This window comes from Cololabis saira, chromosome 7, assembly GCF_033807715.1.
Source record: "Cololabis saira isolate AMF1-May2022 chromosome 7, fColSai1.1, whole genome shotgun sequence".
In the NCBI taxonomy this organism is placed as follows: Eukaryota; Metazoa; Chordata; class Actinopteri; order Beloniformes; family Belonidae; genus Cololabis; species Cololabis saira.
Genome location: NC_084593.1, coordinates 26,749,464 through 26,772,338, shown reverse-complemented (window position 1 = coordinate 26,772,338; position 22,875 = coordinate 26,749,464). Strand labels below are relative to the sequence as shown.

The 22,875-nt window shown below is 40.7% G+C and overlaps 1 protein-coding gene across 1 annotated transcript in view; it reads left to right on the top strand.

The window, feature by feature from the left end:
• LOC133447359 (protein diaphanous homolog 1-like) overlaps positions 1–21,865 on the top strand; it is a 92,836-nt gene extending 70,971 nt beyond the window's left edge. Inside the window, exons 19-27 of the mRNA XM_061726032.1 lie at positions 68–162; positions 3,819–3,920; positions 4,567–4,806; positions 5,341–5,470; positions 6,274–6,399; positions 6,527–6,690; positions 7,130–7,262; positions 11,226–11,315; positions 19,541–21,865. Coding sequence (XP_061582016.1) covers positions 68–162; positions 3,819–3,920; positions 4,567–4,806; positions 5,341–5,470; positions 6,274–6,399; positions 6,527–6,690; positions 7,130–7,262; positions 11,226–11,315; positions 19,541–19,725 — 1,265 coding nt within the window. The 3' untranslated portion in view covers positions 19,726–21,865. The remainder of the gene's footprint in view (positions 1–67; positions 163–3,818; positions 3,921–4,566; positions 4,807–5,340; positions 5,471–6,273; positions 6,400–6,526; positions 6,691–7,129; positions 7,263–11,225; positions 11,316–19,540) is intronic.
• The last annotated feature ends 1,010 nt before the right edge of the window (positions 21,866–22,875 follow it).

Here is a 22,875-nt window from a genome sequence, read left to right as displayed (position 1 = left end):
GTAAATTCATTCACTAAAATTTAGGGGAAAAAAAAGTCTTGATGAATTTTGTGTGTTGCTTATACAGCAATTTTCCTGGGATCATTTCGTCTACCTTATGAGGAGATCAAGAATGCGGTCCTGCAGGTCAACGAGAAGATCCTTACAGAATCCTTGATTCAGGTACCAAGTTCAGATCTGCCTTGGTGATGTATAGAAAAGGTCCTGTGTGAGCTATTTATGCATGTTATCCCAGAATACTGACGTGTGTGTCTGTTTGTTTGTTGCCCTCTGCTAAGTTGGTCTTTATCATCCACAGTACATCAGATAAATGTTCGTTTGGGCCTTTTCTTGAGTGAATATAAACAGCGTGAGCTTGATCTATAACCTACAAAGGACAAACATGTTCTGGTTTCTGAACAAAGCAAAAACGTTTGCATGTCTGATGCAAGTGCAATGAGGGACGGAGGTGCATGTGTGTGTGCATTCTCCTAATGGCACATCATGAAAGTTGGTGATTGTTTAGTCTGTGGTTTGATTCTCCACTTGGCAACAGTGCACTTACTCCATTATTGTACATTTATTTGTGGGGACTTGAACTATCATTTAATTGAAAGTGTGGCTGACAGCAAATTAACTGCTATTTTCAAGTACTGGCTAATTATGAATTAAAATGAGCCCATAGTGCAGTGCATTATTAACGAGAGAGCCAGCAAGTTGCACTAGAATAAAGATGATGAAAGAAAAATAAAAACTCCAAGCGACACTGAGAATAGTGTTAGAGGTTCTCAGTGACATCAAGATCCTTTACTGACTTGAAAAACTTCATAGATGTCTTTCCTTTTTTTCCTTTTCTTTTTTAATTCATGTATTTCAGAAAGGAGAAATTAAGACAAACGAAGGTCTGGATTTCAAAAGTACCATGCGTTTTTTAGAAAAGCAATGTTTTAAAAGAATAATTATTTAATTGCCAGGTCAATTTTAGCATATTTTTAGAAAAAAAAAAATATATATATGTTCCATCCATCCATCCATCCATTTTGTTCTGCTCAGCCCTTACCGGGTCGCGAGGGCAGCAGCCTCAACAGGAATGCCCAGACTTCCTTCACTCCAGCTCTTCCGAGGGGAGTCCGAGGCGTTCCCAGGCCAGCCGAGAGACATAGTCTCTCCAGCTTGTCCTGGGTCTTCCCCGGGTTCTCCTCCCGGTGGGACATGCCTGGAACACCTCCCTAGGGAGGCGTCCAGGAGGATCCGGTACAGATGCCCAAGCCACCTCAGCTGACTCCTCTCAATGTGAAGGAGTAGCGGCTCGACTCCGAGCTCCTCCCGGGTGACCCAACTCCTCACCCTATCTCTAAGGGAGCGTCCAGCCATCCTGTGGAGAAAACTCATCTCGGCCGATTGTTCTTTCGTTCATTACCCAAAGTTCATGACCATAGGTGAGGGTAGGTGCATAGATTGACCGGTAAATCGAGAGTTTCGACTCAGCTCCTTCTTCACCACGACGGTCCGGTACATCGACCGCATAACTGCGGACGCTGCACCGATCCGTCTGTCAATCTCACGCTCCATCGTTCCCTCACTCGTGAACAAGATCCCGAGATACTTGAACTCCTCCACCTGAGGCAGGACTCCCCCCCCCACCTGGAGAAGGCATGCCACCCTTTCCCGGTGGAGAACCATGGCCTCGGTCTTGGAGGTGCTGATTCTCATCCCTGCTGCGTTGCACCTCGCCTCAAACCGCCCCAACATATGCTGAAGGTCCCGGTCCGATGAAGCCAACAGGACAAAATCTACAAAAGAGCAGAGATGAAATCCTGAGGTTCCCAAACCGGATCCCCTCCGGCCCCTGGCTACGCCTAGAAATCCTTTCCATAAAGATTATGAACAGGACTGGTGACAAAGGGCAGCCCTGCCGGAGTCCAACATGCACCGGGAATAAGTCTGACTTACTGCCGGCAATGCGAACCAAACTCCTGCTCCGATCATACAGAGACCGGACAGCCCTTAATAGAGGGCCCCGGACTCCATACTCACTCAGCACCCCCCACAGAATGACACGAGGGACACGGTCAAATGCCTTCTCCAGATCCACAAAACACATGTAGACTGGTTGGGCAAATTCCCATGAACCCTCAAGCACCCATTCTCCGATATATATGTTACATTAGATTTTATTTTTGAATGTTTTTGATTCTTTGGTAATTTAGTTACTTAAAGTTGCCTTTTATAAATTAAAAACATATTATGCTATGGTATTCGTGGATGGCCAAAACACTGACTGTTTTTTGTCATAGATATCGAACCGCTGTTACTGCTCAGACACTGTAGAAATAAGTGGACAACGTATTTGTGACATCACCCATAGGTTTTCGAAAGAGCGATTTGGAAGCCTCTTTTTCCCCGTACTGGACCAGCGGCATGTTACCCAGGAAGTCCACTGGAACTCACCCACCATATGTCAATCAAAGATAGCTACGGCTACCAGCTCCTTCAGCCAATCCACGCTGGAGGAGCTGCAAAGAAGCTTGCCAACATTCAGAGTGGTGTATAACGTTTCAGAAGCTGTTTCAGTGACAAAATTGGGAATAACTGCTTTGTGTAGACAATACTGTGTTAGTGTAAATTGCTGATTGCTTCAGTAAACTGGCTAACATGATGATGACTGATGAGGAAGTGATGATTGTTAGCCCTTAACTGAGCCTACTGTCATCAAAAAGGCTAGCCTTGTATTAGAAATAAATGTACTGAAATTCACCTAACATGGTACGAATCTGTTCATCTTTATTTCTCCTGTAATAAGGTGCGTTTTTTTTTTAATGTGGGAGGCAATAGAGATTGACTCCCTTTTGCTGCCAGCACCCAGCAATTAAGGAACTGCATTTTTTCTTACTTCCATGTTGGCATCAACGTGGAAGTTGGATATTAAATTGGTACTGCTGCACAGTTCCAGGCCTGCATCAATACCACCGCCGTCTTAGGGAAGAATTGCCATCAATGTGATTCCAATTGGTATTATACTATAGAAAAGATCATATGAATATTATTCTATGAAATAATATATATAGTGAACATTTTGGTTCAGAAGGGATGCAGAGTTGAGATGGTAAATATTTGAGAATTCAGTCTTCTGAAAAAATATGAACACACAGCAAACACAGTCACCTAAAGCAAAACAAAAAGAATGTATCAATTTCAAAAATATTTCTTTTCAAACCTCTGTAGCTCTCTTGCCCATTTGTTTCAAAAATGTGTCTTTACTCTAAGGAAAATACTTGATGAGAGAACGACAAAATTCCTCATTCCTGTGGCCATAAAATGTTGTTAATGTTCACAATCAAAGAAAAACATGTTTGTTTAGACATTTGTTTGTGTACCACCAGGGATACACTTTAACAGGGCAGCAGTCATAGCGCATGATCGTCCCTTAGCCTTTGTAGGGCATGTGTCACCTAGTGTTGGATAACTCTTGTTGTTATGACCCGTTGCATTATGGGAAACAGTATATGGAGTGGACTTGTCAGTTTCCGACTGGAAATTTCTCCCCACGCACAAACATTCATCTTCGCTTAGCATCTAATTCCATTTAATTTTGTTGGACATTTATTTACAAGGAAGTCTCTTGATAAATGTACTTTCTTTTACAAGAAGGATAATATAATGATATCTGACATTTAAAGTTACAATATGCACACATCTAATAGATGGAATAATCCACCAAACGATTTCTTTGTATCAGTCTCTGCTTTGTGCCCACCGTGTCTTGGTCAAGACTCGCTTGGGACTCATGAATGTCATCTCTTTCCAATTATGAATATCTTTTTCTTTCTACAACTTAGAACCTAATCAAGCAACTGCCTGCAGCAGATCAGCTGAGCGTTCTGGGAGAGATGAAGGATGAATATGATGATTTGGCCGAGTCTGAGCAATTTGGAGTGGTGGTAAGAAAACCTAAATAAATACAGGCGGATAAGAAACTGGCAGACAATGGCCAATCGTATGTATATGAAAAAGCAAAACAATACAAGAAATAAAACAACTGTACCCCAAAGTATTTTGGTTATGGTGATATAATGCATAGAGACTTAACATGATGGCTTTCAGTTTAGTTTAATCTAAAGCAGCTCCTTAATGTAAACATTTATAAGGAACTTTGATGTCATTTTTTCTCATTTTGCTTCTATCCCTTTGACTGCGTGTTGCAGGCTCTCAGTTCCAACTTGTTGTACTTTGTATCAATTCCAGATATTTTATTTGTCTAATTACAGAATAAATAACAAAAAAAAGGTCCACAAATGTCCTTAGTCAGCTTTTGAGTCAGTTAAACAATATATCTTAGTTGCTCAACTTGTGTGACATTAATTGAGGTGTAAAATATGCTGAGATGTTTCCACCACTGTTGGCATATTAGACACAGATTATCCCCATGCTGTTAAACACATAGTACTTTGTTGAACTGTGGAACTGAGTAATGGATAAAATCCCATTCATTCATTCACATCTGTCTGCATGCCCACACTCATTTTCTGTGAAGCAACAGCCATACCAGGAATGGATCTCAATAACACCCCTCTTTTGTTCCACCAGATATCCAGTGTGAAGCGACTAACGCCAAGGCTTCAGGCCATCTTGTTCAGGCTGCAATTTGAGGAGCAGCTAAATAACATAAAGCCAGATGTGGTATCAGTGACGGCAGCCTGTGAGGAGCTCAGAAAAAGTGACACCTTCGCTAAGCTGCTGCAGATCATCCTCCTAGTTGGGAACTATATGAACTCTGGCTCCCGCAATGGAATGGCTTTCGGCTTCTCCATATCGTACCTCTGCAAGGTGACGTATCGCCATGTGACACAATAAAAACTACATTAGTTATAAACAATATAAAAAGAAGTCTGCATAAGTGATAGTATTCCTGGAGTGTGATTACAATTACGAACATTAAAGTAACAACTGCTAAAGATAACTAGGATTTGATATATATGCTGCACAAAAACATGTTCCATTTTTTATATTTTGTTAGGAAGTTGCATTCAGTTTTATTAACATGTCCAGCTAGACTAAAATATGTAAGTTTTTCCAAAATGCCTTTTACAGTTTTAGCTTTAGGTACAATGTACACATAACAATGATACTCATGACTTCACATTCCCTTCTTCATTAAAACTATATTACAGTAGTTGTTTTTAAATATTTAATATTTTATGTGTTTTTAAAATAATGGGTTGCAATATAGGTACACACTCAACGGTTAACCTTCATAGTTACATTTGGGAAGTATTAAAGATATAGATACAGATATAGATATATACTGTTTAATTATAACTTCTATATTTCCTTCTCAAAATCAATTCCTCTTTCCATCAGCTGCGTGACACCAAATCAGCTGATCTGAAACAGACGCTCCTCCACTTTCTTGCTGATTTGTGCCAGGAGCAGTATCCTGAAGTCATGAGCTTCCCTGATGAGCTCATACATGTGGAAAAGGCCAGCAGAGGTAGACTGGGCATCTAGACCCTAATGTAATCTGTTTCTCTCTATCATATCTTTTCTCATTACATCTGGTCAAATAATACATGCATGTTACTGATACAGCAAGCTCACATTGTTTCAAATGAGGATGTAACCCACTTTTAATCTTACTTTAACCTATTTAACCCTGGAAATAAGATTTTAGACATAAAAAAATCGGGCAGCACGGCGGCTTAGTGGTTAGCACTCTTGCCTCACAGCAAGAAGGTCCCCGGTTTGACTCCCAGGCCCAGCAGGGTCTTTCTGTGTGGAGTTTGCATGTTCTCCCCGTGCTTGCGTGGGTTTCCTCTGGGTACTCCGGCTTCCTCCCACAGTCCAAAAACATGCATATTAGGTTAATTGGTGATTCTAAATTGCCCGTAGGTGTGAATGCGAGTGTGCATGGTTGTGTGTTTATATGTGGCCCTGTGATGGACTGGTGACCTGTCCAGGGTGTAACCCCTGCCTCTCACCTGAAATGAGCTGGATAGGCTCCAGCAGACCCCTGTGACCCTGCAAAGGATAAAGCGGGTATAGATAATGGATGGATGGACATAAAAAAATCCCCATTAAGAAAAGTGCCTGGTCTAAGTCTGCAAAGACAGTATCTAATGAGCAGTAGTTACTCAGCTATACAGCCACAACCCACACAAATTAAGTCTGCATATAAGCATACAATGTGTGTATCTTCTGCATCAGGTTAAAGTCTTTATTTGTACTTCCGTGTCCTCCTTTTATGTACCTTGAATGCAAGCACAGCAGTTTTAACATTTTCCTTGTTTGTGGCAGTTTCTGCAGAGACGATTCAGAAGAATCTCGAGCAGATGGGCCGTCAGATCAAGAGCTTACAGAAAGACCTGGAAACGTTCCCTCCTCCACAAAACGACAATGACCTCTTTGTGGAGAAGATGTCTATATCCTCTTAATTCAGTCATTTAACATTATTACTTTCCAAAGCTATAGTTTTCATTTAAAAAGTGTATTTTCGTGACTTGTTAAAAATTGAAATTGGTTCTATGCACCTTGACAGCATGTCTTCACAGTTTTGTGAGCCACGCCCAGGAACATTTTGAGAAGCTCGACCTGATGCATAAGAATATGGAGAAGCAGTACCTTGACCTGGGGGACTATTTTGTCTTCAATCCAAGAAAAATATCAGTGGAAGAGTTCTTTGGAGACCTCAACAACTTTAAAAACATGTTCCAGGTTCGTAATGATCCTGTTTTCCATCCAAAAGAACAAAGTTAATTGTGATCACATTTTCAGTACCTTCTAAACACTCTGGCCTCAGATAAATAAACCAATAAATAAATGGCATGTGTCAAACCATGATGAGAAAAAGCAGCTGACTCTACACCTGTTTTTATTGACATAATAATGGCTACTGATTCCACTAATATTGTTAGTTTATACAATAACTGTGTGTGCCATTTGGGGAAGGGGGTGCCTTCTCCTTGAAATAACTTTGTTGGAGATGACAACCGTTTTTCGGTGTCTTGGAAGTTTTGTTTGCGTACACAGATGTCCTTGACATTCAGTATAAATCTCTTTTTCAAAGAATGACTTTCATACTGAACATTAACATATCAACCGCCAAGTACTAAGTACTCTCTTATAGTTTTGATTCTCACTCTCCTACCTGCAGCAAGCGGTGAAAGAGAACCAGAAGAGGAAGGAGTCTGAGGAGAAGATAAAGAGGGCCAAACTGGCAAGGGAAAAGGCAGAGAAGGAGAAGGAGGAAAAACAAAAGAGGAACCAGCTCCTTGATATCAACGCAGGTCATGACTGCTGGATCATATCTTTTTACCTGTACACTCACAGGCCACATACACTCACCACTCTATTAGGTATACCAGATCTACCTAGTAAAGTGGGCGATGTGTGTGTTGCTGGCAGAGACTCACTCCACATCTCTCACTATGTATTTCTCCCAGATTCCAGTTGGGGGCAGTCCGAGTCCACACATCTGTGTCCTAGTTGTTTGTGTGTGTAAAAGATACAGTGTGCCTTTAAATATTTATGGACCAGAGTTAATCTAATGTTGATGACTTGATTTTAAGTAGGCAAGTTAACAAAGAAGCTTTTCATAAAGTGAGGACAAGCAAGACATCTGCTAGAAGATGGATGAGATCTTTATGCCTCTGGATGTTGGAGGATTTTTTCCCTCATAAAAGAGAATTGGTGGAAAAAAAACTAAATCTCATTATTAACAAATTGATACGTCTCACTCTTCTATGTGTTGCTCTTATACTGTAAAACGCTTGTAGCATACTTCCCCTTCTAACACACACCCGTGGTCAGTCACATCCCTCGTGCACACAGTGAGCGCTCAAATCCAGCCCTGCAGATACACATTTAGACTCTGAAAACGTCTCTTCACAGGCTGTGACCTACTTTCCCTGCATTCCTCCTCTCTGGCTCCGCTCGAGTTCTCCAGAGATTCTGCAGTTCCACAGTCCAAATTTTCTCAAACTTCACTGCACTGTGTGTGTGTGTATGTATGTGTGCGTGCGTGTGCATGTGTCGCTAATGATGACTCTTTTCTTGCTACAGTTTCTGTTTTGCTTTATCCATGTTTTGGGAGAAACGTTTTGTTTACTTGAGTGTTTGTGTGTGTGTGTGTGTGTGTCTATGTGGGGAAACTCTTGCAAAAAAGTTATTTTGGCCCTTGTCCTGTTGGTAAGCTTTCCAGCTGGCACCCCCTTTCCCGTTTCTCCTTTTCTTGTTTTTATTCCATCTCCCCCTCTTTTTTTTTTTTTTTTCTTCTCCCTATTGGTCAATTCTTGTAAAGGGAACTTAAAAGCACTGGGGCCCTAGCTGGGATAATTGTATCTCTGTTTAAAAAATGAAGAATTTGTACAATATTTACATACAGGTGGCTTATTTGACTGTACCCTGGAGTCATTCAGTTCCCCAATTTGAATTCAACCACATACAAATCTGGCATATACACACCTGGTCTTTGTTCTGCATTTGCATGAACCCTCACACTGAGAAGTTTTTGACAAATGTCGTCATTTTTTCAGCTTCTCTTCAGCACATTTACATCTTCCTGGCTCCCATTTTGTACCTTTAATCACTCTCCTATCTGCACACATTCCTTTACTATCTCATGAATGCCCTGAATGTTTCTCTCAGTTTTCAACTCTGTAAATATTACATCCCAGTTGTTTGTTAAACATCAGAAGGTCAGTGTGTATTTGCAGTTTGTGGCCTTGTCATTCTTGTGAGAGTCAGACCCTCAGCAGCTTCATTGTGACATGTTTTAAGCAAGTTGTTGCTGTGAATGGATCTTTCTTCTGAGAATCTTTTGATGATTATTTCTTGTTGCATATTTCACGTATTAAATCACTCCATCCTTTTGCTTTTTGTCATTAAGCTGTCATGAAGTGTGGAAACAGTAGATTCAGCATTCCAAGCAGTAATTTGATGTTGTATCCAAAAGGTCAGACTCCCTGTCTGTACTTGAAATGGGATTTTTGCTGCAATTACATTTGTCATGCATCCTACAATGCATCCTCTTTCTGGCTATCAGAAACCCATCTTTGGAAAGTTACTATGCCTTTTTTCTGCAGCTAGGTGTCAGTAGTGTCTGTAAAAGGGTGTCTGTGGTTCTTTGCTTGTAATGGGTGTGTTTTTAATCATGTGACTCTGCTGGTGTGAGAACTGCCAGTAGGAGTGCTCGAGCTCCACACAGAGAACAAGGGAGGCATGGGGGAGGGTAAGCAATGGAGAGGAGTAGGACAGCAGATGGCTCGGCTCCGGATTAGGCTGTGTTGCTGTTGTTGTTTCTTAAGAAAGGAGTTAAGAGGAGGAGAAAGCCATGACATATGAGAGGATGAAACGGGATAAGCCTGGGTAGCCTGATGTCTCACACTAGGCAGCTGTGTGATAGCGATAAAATCATAGCTCATTAGAAAATAAAAGTCTTCTCTCCAGCCCTGTGCTCATAGTTTCTCTTACAGATACTGTAATTTTTTTCTATTTGCTTCTTTTCTCTGTGCCTCTTCTTTTCCAGCCATATATCCCTGTCTGTCTGTCTGTTGTGTGAACTTCCATTGGGGGCGCTATTGCTCCACACAAGATGATATCTGTGTGGGTGTGTGTGTGTCTCTCTTTCTTTTTTTTTTTTTTTGTGGTTGGATGGGTGTGGATTCCAGAGATGTCTGTGTCTGTATTAAGGTAGATCCAGATAGACAACTTTAAAGGCTCACCAGCTAATGCTATTACAGTGAATTAATCCATCTTAAGCTGTAGTTGCTTCAGGTCAGATAGTGCTGCTTGTGTTATGACCTACTCGTTAATGACTAAGGCTTGTAGAGTTTTTGCACTTCAGATCTGTTATCACTTGCCAGCAAGTCAAATATGGCAAAGTTGGGTTTTTTTTTATTTCTCCTTTTTGTATTCTGTCATGAAAGACTCGTATGGGTTTATTTAACTGTGTCACACTCAACCTCAGTCACACAAAAACATTAGAGAGCTGCAAGCATGTTACTTTTGATTGAAAGGCGCTTGGACAGTTTTAGTTGGGTGTTCACTCAGACAATAATAAGCATGTTTAGCGTCATTTCATTGTTAGGTTTCTCGTCTGTATCCAGTATATCTTCACATATAGGTTTGTGTGTTTAAACCCAACCATATAATTAGTGTAAGTGGAAGAAATGCCAAATGTATTTCCTCAGAAACACTTTTGGCTGACTCGAAGAAAAACCAGGCCCTGTCATCATCCTGGTCTATTTATGCAGTCCCAGGCTGTGGACATTCACGGGTGTACACGAGTAGTCTTAAAGGGCTGGGGAGTGAATGAGTGAGACTTTTCTTTTTTATAACACAACAGGCAAATCACAGGCCATCTGCTTTATGGCTTACTGCCTGATTAAATATAGTGTGTGTGTGTGTGTGTGTGTGTGTGTGTGTGTGTGTGTGTGTGTGTGTGTGTGTGTGTGTGTGTGTGTGTGTGTGTGTGTGTGTGTGTGTGTGTGTGTGTGTGTGTGTAGAGCATGTGCTGTGCTTGGGGGTTGGGGAGGTGACAACTTAAACCTTTAACCCCCAGGCCACTGCCCCCTTCCCAGATCCTTCCGTCTCTATTCCGGTTCAGAAATGAAATAATTAAAACCATCTGCCTGAGTGCTGAGCTGTGCCACTGCATGCTGCCCACTGTGTGCACACTTGCCACATGGTTTAGAGCGCCTTCCTCCTTTTATGGCCATCACACACTAAGACTGCAGAGAATCAAAGTGTAAACAAACACACAAACAAAGAGACAACCCTTACAAACATGCAGAGGGTTGAGATTCATTTCCAGGCAGAACCCAACTTAAATGTGAGCCACAATTGCATATTCATTTCATAGTGTTTATGTGGATTTGGTTTTAATGGGTGTGTCATTCCAAAAAAAGGTTCTGGTGAAGTTCAGAAGTTATTTTTCTGAAAATACAATTTTTTCTCTTTAAGAAAGGCACTAGGTTAACTGGACTGCTGCCTGTCTGGGTCAATCTAACTAATTTATTGTCAGGTTTTTTTTAACATGTCAGAAATAAGAATAGTTAATATGTAATAGCATCAATCGCTGGCTGTCTTCAGTTCCTGACTGATAAGTCTGGTGCTAAATTATGAAAGTACAGTTATGATTATGGCATTTTGTTTCCGTCAATTACAAATATAAGTTCAGATCTGACTCCATAATGATTTAATCTCATGTTTGTTGCCTTCCTCATGTCCTGTTTTGATCTTTGTTACAGAGGGTGATGAAACTGGTATCATGGATGGCCTGTTGGAGGCGCTGCAGTCTGGCGCTGCTTTTAGGAGAAAGAGGGGACCTCGGCAAGCAGGTACTCATAAAACAATCAAAGCAGTAAATCTTCAGAGGACACGCAGATGTTTCAATGTGTTCTGTCTCACCTGATTTACAGATTCCTGTTTCTTCACTCACACATGTTATGCTTACTAGATCGGAGAACATGCAGTTAGAGATTTATTGGCTCATTTTCCCTCTGTGCCTCTCTCCATTTGTGTTGAGATTTGTTTATGTTCCCCATCTCAGTAGCATGCCTCAGAGGCTATGATCTGTGTTAAATATTTTTGAACCCATGGTTACAGGGAGCAAAGCCAATGTCTTCAAAGGCTGGCACGGGTGCAAAAGAGAGAGAGAGAGGGTGCCACGACTGGGTGTGGGCAGTGGCATACTAGGAGGAACAACTGATCAGGGTGTGGTGGTGGAATAGGAAAATATACACTGAATGTAGAAGGAGAATGAGCGAGCAGGTGGGCAGAAAGTTTAACCAAATGACATCAGAGAGAGAGCAATCCACAATACTGGAGATCAGTCTGTGAGAAACACACAAAACATTCAACAAAAGCTTACAGTGTTAAGAAAATAATCATATATAATAATAATAAAGAGTAAAACTGTGGCAGTAGAAGGGTATTAGATTTTAAATCACACCAACATCTATCTGACAGTGGAAGTTTGATTTTGCTTATTCAGAGATTTCTGTTATTAATGGTTGTTGTTTTTTTTAGGTATTTCTAATAGTTAATTACACGTATACTTTCCTTTAAATGGAGAAAATGGTTAATTACAAAGAGTTATCTAAAGGTTTTAGTATCTCAAAATCGTCTCTCCAGAATCTTTTAAGTTTATTTAATTATTTCCAAAGTACTTTATGCTCCATAAGAAAAGAAAAGAAACGTTTGCATAACCACAGTGTTTTTAGTATTACATCTAGCTGTCATTGACCTCGTGAAAGCAGCCTTCACAAGAACAGTGAAACTGAGCTTCATGTTTTGATTAAAACATCAGTGTGAACAAAATTATAAAGTCATACTAAAAAAAATAATTTTAGAATTAAAGTTCTTGGTTTTGAGTTTATGGGGTAACAAATGAATTCATGTCCTCTGTGAAGCTCCAATCTGGGTAGATTTTTGTTTGGGTGATGGTGCTCCATGTATAAGCTCATAGAAACAGGCAAGTTCGCTACTCACTTGGGGTTCCACAATCACATCCACATTAATTTACTTTCTGCAGATATAAGCATTTGCAGTTAAGTTAGTTTTATGTTTGTGATCTCGTACCTTTTGCATATTTTGTAAATGTCCTGACTTGTAGGTAAAACCATGCAAATGAAAGTGAGTATGAGAGCTGCTAAGACAATGCCTTTGTAACATGATTCCTGGTGTTGAGTAACTATATGGGACCATGTGAGTGGGGAAAATATCCAGTGCCCATTAACTGGGAGGGAGAAAACACGAAAGACCCAGTGTGTTTATTCACATGCACGCTCATGAAAGTTCTGCATTTGCACATAAAAACATTGTGGAAGTGTGCAACCCAATCCGTCCCCTCAATAGAAGCCAGATGTGAAGCTTTGCTCCAGAGTGGAACAGCTCAGAGCCAGATGGAAGACTGCACTTTTCTTTTCTTTGCATTTCTTTTCTTTTCTTGGACATAGACAGTGATGCTAAGTAGATTTCTTTCTCTCTGTCTTTCTTTCTGTCTTTCTGTCTTTCTTTCTTTATCACATTTTTTACACTTTTTCTTTTTTTCTAAATAACCAAAATCTCAGTCTCATCACCACCGAAGTGAGTGGGACGACAGTGAGTGGCCAACTGGAATAAGATGCAAGGGCAGGAAATAAAAAGTGGGGCCCATTTTAGGGTTCTCCCAGTGAAGCTTAATTCTGTTTGGCCACCTCACACTCCTCACAGGAAATACCTGATCATATGTGAGAGAGAGGGAGAACGTATTTTTCCTTCCCTTACACAAAACTTCATGTGGCATAGACGGAGAAAGGAATTACAAATGGCTTTATCATATATCCCACTAAATGCCCTCTGCCTGTCTTACTCTATTGTGTTGCTTTAGCCGTAGTTCAGCGTTTTCCGTGGTGAATACAGAGATTAGAAAGCCATTCTGCAGCAAGGCAGTATTTGTAAGATTAGAAACTGGATCGTTCACGTCCATTGGTTGAACAAATTCAGCGCAGTTTTAGTCATGACTGCAAAAGTAGCTGATTAAAAGGGTTTCATGTAATACATGGGAAATAATGCAAGATATTAGTACAATTATTATAGTTTCCATCCTCTATCGAATGATCTGCAGAGTTTCCACAATATTTTCTTTGCACAAATTGAACTTGATCATTCTAAAGACATTAACATTTCCAGCAGATTTGATCTAATTTAGGAAAAGCAGAACATTTCAGAAGTATTGTTTACTGGTTTTGCTGTAACAATATGCAATTTTATTTAGTTGCTATATATTTTAGCAAAAGCCGTCTGACGGCGGAATCTGGGGACAAGCCCAAGATGGAGAGAGCTCATCCATCCAAGCTGTTATCCACAGAAGGTGCAAAGTTAGTGCAGCAAAGAAAATGAACAAACTGATAAAGAAGACTAACTTTTGGTAGGAGACTACATCTTACTACTACCGCTGTCATTTAGTAGACGCTTTTGTCCAAAGCAACTTACATCTGAGAAAATAACACAAGCAAGAAATGACATAGGAGGGTCCAGCTGAGTGCTGGTCAGACTGCTGAGAGTCCATTTGGACACAGGTGCTGCCATGTTAGTGCTAGAGGATTTTTTAGGGATGGGATCACTGATGCCTGTAGGGAGCAGAAGGTTGTCTGTGTGGTTCAGTAGCATAGAGGAGCTTCAGCAGTTGGCAACAGCCTCTATGCTTCTTCTGTATACTGCAGTATTTACACAGTCCATAATAACCCTAATTCCAAAACATCAAAACATCCAAAACACAGCTGTGTAAAATGTAAATAAAAACAGAATTATTTTCACATCTCATAAACCCATCTTCTTTTTTCAGCATATCAGATGTTGAACTGAGACATTTTACCATTTTCAGAAACATATAAGCTCATTTTGGCTTTGATGACAGCGACACATCTCCAAATAAGTTGGAGCAGGGTGATGTTTTCCATGGGGGTTGCATCCCCTGTTCTTTTAACAACTATCTGTAAATGTTTGGGGAGTGAGGAGACCGATTGCAGTTTTAGGAGGGGATTTTTGCATGACAGAGCCGTAAAATTGCATTTGTGGATAGCACGGTGTCCACAGACGGTGATCTCTGGAAGTGTTCCTGAGTCCATGCAGTGATTTCCAGTTCGGTATCATGTCTGTTTTTAATGCCGTGTGCCGCTTGAGGACCTTGAGGTCCCTGTTATGAAATGCTCTTCCAGTTGTTTTTAATTTGTGCATATTAAATTTCCTATCTTTTGTTGTTCCAACTTTTTTTTTAGGATCTCTTACTGCCATCAAATTTAGAATGAGCTAAGATTTTCCATAAAATGACAAAATGTCTGTTTCCACTTACATGTTGTTCAAGTTCCTTTCAGAATTTTATATGTATATATATATGTGTGTGTGTGTGTGTGTGTGTGTGTGTGTGCGTGTATATACATACATACACACACACAGCATCCCAACTTGTTTTGGACTGCTTTTCAGTCTTAATGTTGAGAGACATATTCACTTCAGCGTCACATTAAGAAGAGGCGGGGCTGATTTGCACCAATTAAGGTGAAGGACTCAAAACTAAGTCCGATGACACCACCCACGACTCTATGTCAAACCATTCAAAAGTTATGGCAGAAAGTAGGAACTATCAAATATGGACCAATCAGATGAAGGGGGGGTGCGCTTTTTGGCATCTATCATCGCCACGGTAACGCTTTTGACTGAGAAAAGTAATGGCCATCGTCACAGGATAGAGACGCACATTTTGATGTATAACACACCTGGTCGTATTAACGGCCTAAGAAATAGCATAAATTGCGCCAAAATTACACGATTAATTCAAAATGGCCGACTTCCTGTTCGGTTTCGGCCATGACGCCATGAGACTTTTCTTTAAGTTGCGACATGATACAGGTGTGTACCGATTTTCGTGCATGTACGTCAAACCGTATTGTGGGGCAGGAGGCACAAAGTTTTCTAGGGGGCGCTGTTGAGCCGTTAGGCCACGCCCATTAATGCAAACCATTAAATATCAAATTTTTCGCCAGGCCTGGCTTGCGTGCAAAATTTGGTGACTTATGGGGCACGTTTAGGGGGGCAAAAAGGCCCTCATTTCGTTGGAAGAAGGAAAAAAAAGAAAAATGCCTACAGATACAATAGGGCCTTCGCACTGTCAGTGCTCGAGCCCTAATAATTTAAATAAATCAAAAAATGTCCTGTTAGCCAGACACTTTGGGTTTCCTTTTCTTTTTCTTCATGTGCTTGCTGTCTATAAATTTGGGCTTGATAAGTGATTTTAGGTTTTATACAGAGTATCCCCCTAACAAGCACACACACACAGATGCACACAGAGCTGAGTGTGACTGCACAAATCACTACTAGGTTAAAAGACTTCTGAGGATCTGTAAAATGTTTTGTCACGCTCATTGTGGGACTGAATGGGTTTGCCACGAGGCTGTGGGGCCATATAACCCTCACCTTTGACCTGTACCTCAGCTAAGTGTGCGTGTGCGTGTGTGTGTGTGTGTGTGTGTGTGTGTGTGTGTGTGTGTACACACACATGGGGGATCCTCAGCTGTCTGCCCTCCTGTCTGCTTTACCACCCACCCCTTAATGACATACAGACAAAATGCACACACCAGATGTCCACATGCCAATACAAAGGCTCACATGGATGTTTGCAAGAAGCCCATTTCAATCTAGAGGACAAATAACTTTCCATGCAGCACTATCGCACTGTGCCTGTCGGCTTCAATTTCTTTTTAATCCAAGATAAGTTTATTTTTGTTATAGGTACAGACATGTCACCTTAGCAACAGTGGGCTAATTTTATGTGTTCAGACCAATTTAAGTGGAGGAATGATGTGTCTAAACACTTTCTATAGACCCATCTGCTGGGTCATGACCCTTGCTGGAGCAGCCAATCACAGAGGCAACTAGCTGACGAAACACCAATCAAAACAGAGAGACAGAGATAAAGAGCATAGCAACAATAGAGGCACACGCTGGCTCTGCAGACAGTCGGCTCTTTTTAACAGGAAAATAAGAAAAACACCCTAAGACATGCAGTTTCACAGATGGTCTGTGAAAGTCACACACACACAGTCATCAATGAGACTATTAAGAGATATCATCAATCATGCCATACGTGAAGCACTAAGGATTTCACATACGTAAGCATCCACTGAGACAGATTCCCATCAAACATAAACTACAGTAACATAAATTCCACACTTTACATCAGTGCTATCCCAAAAACACCAGTCAGTAGCCAATAGTGGTGTCAAATGACGTCACTTTTTCCCACAGTCCTCCACTGTAGAGCAGCAGTGCATTTCCCACTGCGGCCTGAGGATGGTGATATGAGTCCTGTTAAATTGAAGACACTGAGCCTCCACCCTCAAATACACCATCATCTCGGCTGTGCTTATGATACGACTGGTGGTAAACAAAGGGCATCTAGACGGATGTGTTTTTCCCCTATTACAGTGGGGATCTGAAGTCTGGGAAAACAAAGGCGGTTGTTATTACTTGTGTAGCTCAACAAAGGGACTGACTCCATCTTGTTTCCACACTTATTAGTGGCAAATAGTTTCATCACTTCCTGTTTTGTTCCCCTCACGAGGACGGCAACACATACTGTACAACAAAGGGACTTCTCTAATTAGGTAGTCATTATTTATTCTCCTGGAGTGTAATGTGTTACAGATGGCTGCTACTACACTTTCCGCCACCAACGAGCCTTCTGAGGACAAACGATGTAAATGGACCATCAACGGTTGTTATAGATTATCTTAATAAATCATGTCCCGGTGACACGGCCACCTGGCCTTTATGCAGTGATGTAGTCGAGATCAGAGCCAGAAATTGTATTCTCCATGTCTGCTGAGATGTTCCTGTTTGAGGTGGCATGTGAGGGCTCGCTGCAATGATTCCCACAAAATGTAGAAACTAACAGAGACGGATATGCAGACACGTCTCAAATGTGGCATAAAATCCCAAACTGCTGCTTGTTTAATTTACTCGTAGCCTCATTCTCTTTAGGCGGCTTTCTTGAGTCACGTTAGAGAGCAACTTATGTCAAGAACCGATTAATATGTACATGACAAGTAGCTCCACTTTACAGTCTTGGTAATTTTTGTGTACTGTACAGTGTACTGCCAGTCTCATTGAAGTATAGTCATAGTTTACAAGAAGTGCAGCAGATGAGTATTTAACTTTTTTCTTTATTTTTGAGAGAGCCAGAAACCCCAGAACATTTCAATTATATTTTAAAGAAATTGAAATATCTGTTTTCTACATTTGATCTTGTATCCGTATAAATCTATCCTTTTTCCCTTGCTTCTCCTTGATCATCCTCCTTTCTCCTGTTCCTCTTTTCTTGTCTTCTGTCTCAAGAGGAAGTGGAGGAAGATGAGAGAGGAGAGGATCTGGCTTGACAGCCTTTGAAGAGTTCTCTGCGGGTTTGATTTTTAGGGCAGGCTCTTCGTGGTACACGTGGTACACGACATCCACAAAGACCACATTCTCCTGGTTTTGAGGTCATTTGCATAATTTCTATTTCGTAAGTTTATGAATAATGGAGGTGTGAGAGGGACAAAAATAGACTGGGAATGTAAAAAAAAGAAAAGTATTGGTGTCCATGGCGGTGGGAAAGATCTCAGAGAAATGCGTAAGGTGATAGCATGATGCCTCAGCTGTTGTGCAAATGAGTCCAGCTGAGGCTCACAAAGAACCTACAGATCACCAAAGAGCAATCAAATGTGAATGTAATCCTTTATCTACAAATCTCCTCCTCTTTTTCTGTAGACTCAATTGTGTCTTTATCACAGCTAGTTCTGGAAACCTGCTTGGTAAATCTGTGTGTGTTTGGTGGGTTTTGTCTGTCAGAACCATTCAACAAGTCTTTGTGTTGTAACTATGGTTCAGATGCATGCTTCTTCTATTAATACATTGGTTTTATCTTTTCTTCTAACAAGTTTGCAGTGAACTGATGATGTGTTGTTGGCTTAAGGAATGAAGAGATCTGAACATACACCAGACATAAAATAATTTCACAATCTCCTGCTGACCTATATAATTCAAAATGGCTGCTGCTGCACAGCTGTCCTCCTACACAGAAGAGTAAAGAGTGGTAAAGCATGTAGGGAGAGGATGAGGGATAATACTCGTGTTTCGTATGTGTGGGAGGAAGAACAGAGAGAAGCAGGTAGAAAAAAAAAGAACAGCATCCTCAGGACACAATTTGACACACTTTTTCACCATGGCCCCTCTATCCACTGCTTATATGTGTAGGTATATATATATATATATATATATATATATATATATATATATATATATATATATATATACATATATACACACACACACACGTGTGTGTATATTTAAGCTTCCCATAGTATGAGTCATCTTGCTCTCCATGGCGTCTCCGTCTCATCTTACCCTTCCGTCCTTCCTCCTTTCCCCCCCTCATCTCCCTCCCTCCCTCCTTGGCTTTACTCCCAATCCCCACTTCTTCATTTCCTGTCTCACTTCTCTTACCCCACATGCCTCCTATGTCCCATTTACCTCCCTGTTTTTTTCCCTCCTCACCAAGATCACATTGACATTAATCTGACATCAGCTGAAATTGCTCCAGATATTATAGTAATCCATCAACATGCAACATGCACTCGTCTGTTTGCGTTGCAGAGAAATGCATGCAAGTGCGTGTTTGTGTTTGCGTGTGTTTAGGGAATAAAAGGGAAATGAAAATGGGAATAAAAATCCACTTTTATTTTTGTTAAACAAAAAATACTTTTTTTCCCCCCCAAACATAACTAAGTGTGTGTTACATTGATATAGATGTGCAGCTTCACGATTGTTGCATTAACTACATAAAGGTTTATATTTACATGGAACAATCACAAGTTATGTGAAACTTGCACAGTTGACTATTTTTTCCTTGTCGTTTTTTTTGTTGTTTTATTTTTTGCATGGCTTACACTGACAAATGTGCATGGGCTGATTTATTTAGATTTGTGGGTTTTTTTTTTTGGTTTTTTTTCCCTAACTCACTTTGGTTTTCTTTTCTTATCCTCAGCCAACCACCGACGAGCTGGTCATGCAGTGACTAATATCCTGGCTAAAGAGCTGATGCAGGACGACGCACCTTCATCCAGTAAAATAGCCGCAAAAAAGGCAAAGTCAGAAAAGGAGGAGCCAAAACTAGAAGGAGCAGAGTCCCTAGAGGAGTTGCTGGAATCTACTCTCTCCCGGTCTAGTTAGCCTTCCAGGTAGCAAGTGTTTTACTCCCAGTCAGTGATATTCCATGCAGTTATTTTATTTTAGGCGTTCCAGCAGCCATTATTAACTGTGTGGTTCACAGCATTTTTCCACCCTTTTTCTTCAGAGGACCTTCTTTTAGGATAACATTGATTGTTTCTTCTGGGATAGCGGGGAGAGGCAGAGCCTGAGGGCAGGGCTCTCACCTCAGCTTCAGCCTCTGCATTGCCTTGACAACGTCAAAAAGATTTACTTGCTTTCTTCAGCAAATGCACATATATGTTCACGTCTTTTTGTCTTTTGCTGGTCACTCGATTTAACTGTCATCCATCAAAGGGCATCTTGAGTCATTCCAAAGACTTTCTTAAGAGGGAGACACTTTTGATGTTGTTATTGTCGTCGTCAATCCTAAAATTACCTTGGGAATATATCTGGAATCTGGCATATCCCACACGTGGCTCAGAGGGCCATTGGAATGTTTCAGCCACAACCACTTTGCGCTTTTTTTTTTTTTAATCTGAGGAAAAATTGCTGTGAATAATTGAGATACTGTGTGTAAACTGTTAGTAATCAGTTTATCTGTATTCATTGAAATAAGTGCCAATCAGTTTTATTATCATCATTTGCAGGTGTCCAGTTGTAGTTTGCACCAGACTGGCACGTAGACCAACTTATCAACAGCACTCATCACCTGGTTTATGTTTAAGTTTGGTTTATACTAAGAAGGGATTTTGCTCACCGGTGTGCTTGCACAAGTCATAGTTTTTACATAAAATTGAGATGACTTACATACGTTTATCCAAGTTGTCTTACCACATTTCAATATATATGTTGCTGGAGAATGTGCTTTCATTCTTAAACTTGTCCCCCACCCCCACATAAAAGAAGAATCAGACAATACAGGAGACTTAAGATGATGGGTTAAAACACAAAACTTGCTTCTCTTCTAAGGTTCTTCCACACCAACATACTGTAGCCTGAATGGGTCACATTCCTGTGTCTTTACATACGAGAGTCTGAGTGTGACATACGCGGCCTATGTTTAGTTTAGTGTGCGGAGTCAACTTCTTGTGTTTATGTAAGTAGGTTTGAGTGCATGTGTTGCCATCTGTAATTACTGTTCGGTACCAGCCATGCTGTCATAAAGATAGCATTGTGGTCTTTCTGCAGAGAATATAGCACACTGGAAAATAGTCCAGAAACTGCAGAGACAAATATGTGCGTTTACTCACGTTAGCTTGTGTGCTCACCCACCCCTTGCATGTTGACTATAACGTTTATTTTTTCTGCCCGGCCTTGCTTCTATTTGTATTCAACAGCCATCAGCCTTCATGTCGCCATGATATTGTGGTGTTATATCTGACAGGAAGCCTGTGAGCTGACGTCAGCTGCTACATTCATGTTTTACTCCTATGCAAATCGGTTGGTGCAGAGTGCATTAACTCGACTCGTCTCTGATAACTCGACTCGTCTCAGGAAGAACAAACCTCTGGGTTTGAGCTGTCCGCGTTAACCCACCAACCCTCCAAGCTGGGGGGGATGGAGCTTATAAAAGGGCACTGATGAGGCATCTTTCATTAATACTATTGTTTATTTTTGTTATTTGAAGTGGCACTTGAACTCCATTCGAGGGAATACATTGAAGCACTGGAGCTGTAAAAGTGTGTGTTTGGACCGAGTGCTTCATTTTAATCTTAGAATTTGTCAAATAAATAACACGTCATCCGCATCTTCTGAGTCTGTGTCTGCACATACAGGACCTGAACTTCCCTTGGTCCTGCAAGAAACAAGTCCCTGCTGTATTTATACAGACACGATTGCTGTTTTATGTCTGATATCCTTCTCGTGTTCAAGTAAAGGGCACCAGGTGATTGTGTGAGCGAGGTACTGTAAGTCTTCAAAGTGAAAGAGCATCAGATCGATGAGGGAAAGGATATCAAAACGTCACTGGAGTTCCTGTCCTGATTTGGGTTATTTCTTTTGTTCAGTAATTGCTTTTCCTTTTTTAAGAGATTGTTTTCTATGTAAATTTTATGATCATTTTTAATGTATTTGAATGAAAATGTTTTTGCTTTTTGAATACAGAGTAATGCACACTGTCTTTCTATTTGTTACACCAAACCATTAAAAATGTCTTAAGTCATTCCCGGATGTGATTGGGTCATTCAGTGGTCTCGTCATATTTTATGCACTTGTATAAACTTTAATCCGTCATATCTTGCTTTTGATTAAGTACCTGGGGAGTATATTTCTCCATGACTCTCCCTCTCCTCTTGGCTCCTCCCTCTCACTCACTCACTCACTCACGCATGTAAACATGTTGAGCAGTAAAATACCAGTCACTCGCTGTAGTCTGTGATTTTGTAATTTTATAGCCAGAAAGCAGCAGAAGTATGAATCAACAGTGGATCTGGTTATTTTTCCAGATAAAGCCCACGATTTTCCACGTCCCCAGTTTTTCCAGAGACTTTTTCCAACATTGATTGCCAGTTTTAAACATGTCTCAACTGCTGAATGAGGAATGCTGTTTTTTTCAATATTTTTGGCTTTTTTCCCCCATTTTTGTTGTTTTTATCACAACGCTGCTGATCCGCTCCTGATTATACAAGTAAAAGTTAGAATTCCTCTTTGAGAGACTGTTAATATAAAGATCTGCAATGATGCAGCCGAAGCAGATATTGATTAATGTGCTGCTGCTTTGTAAAATCCTGCAGCCTACATGATATAATAGAGGTGACTCTGGCACAGCTGATGGAAGGATCATCCAATCGGATGATGAAAGTTAGTCATTTGAACCTCTCAACTCCAGCATTGCCCCGGTAGTCATGTGCGATTGTGGAGACAAAAGAGCTGCATACTTTTTAGTCACTGATAGATGCATGAGTTTAGCGTTCGTTGTTTTGCAGCTTATAGTTCCTTTTATCCACTTTGCTGTGGAACGTAGGTTGATACATTTTTATAAATGTCTTTCCTTCTACATCTAAATAATTCGCTGATGGGGTGTTTTTGAAGCTTGTTCAGACTGAAACCTGTGCATTTGTTTTTTATTAATGACGGGATAAGCATCAGTAATCTCGTCCACACAGGTGAAACACAAGTCAGTCGTTGCCAGTGAGGATGACGAGCCAGATTTGGTCAGAGAAGTTTATAAGG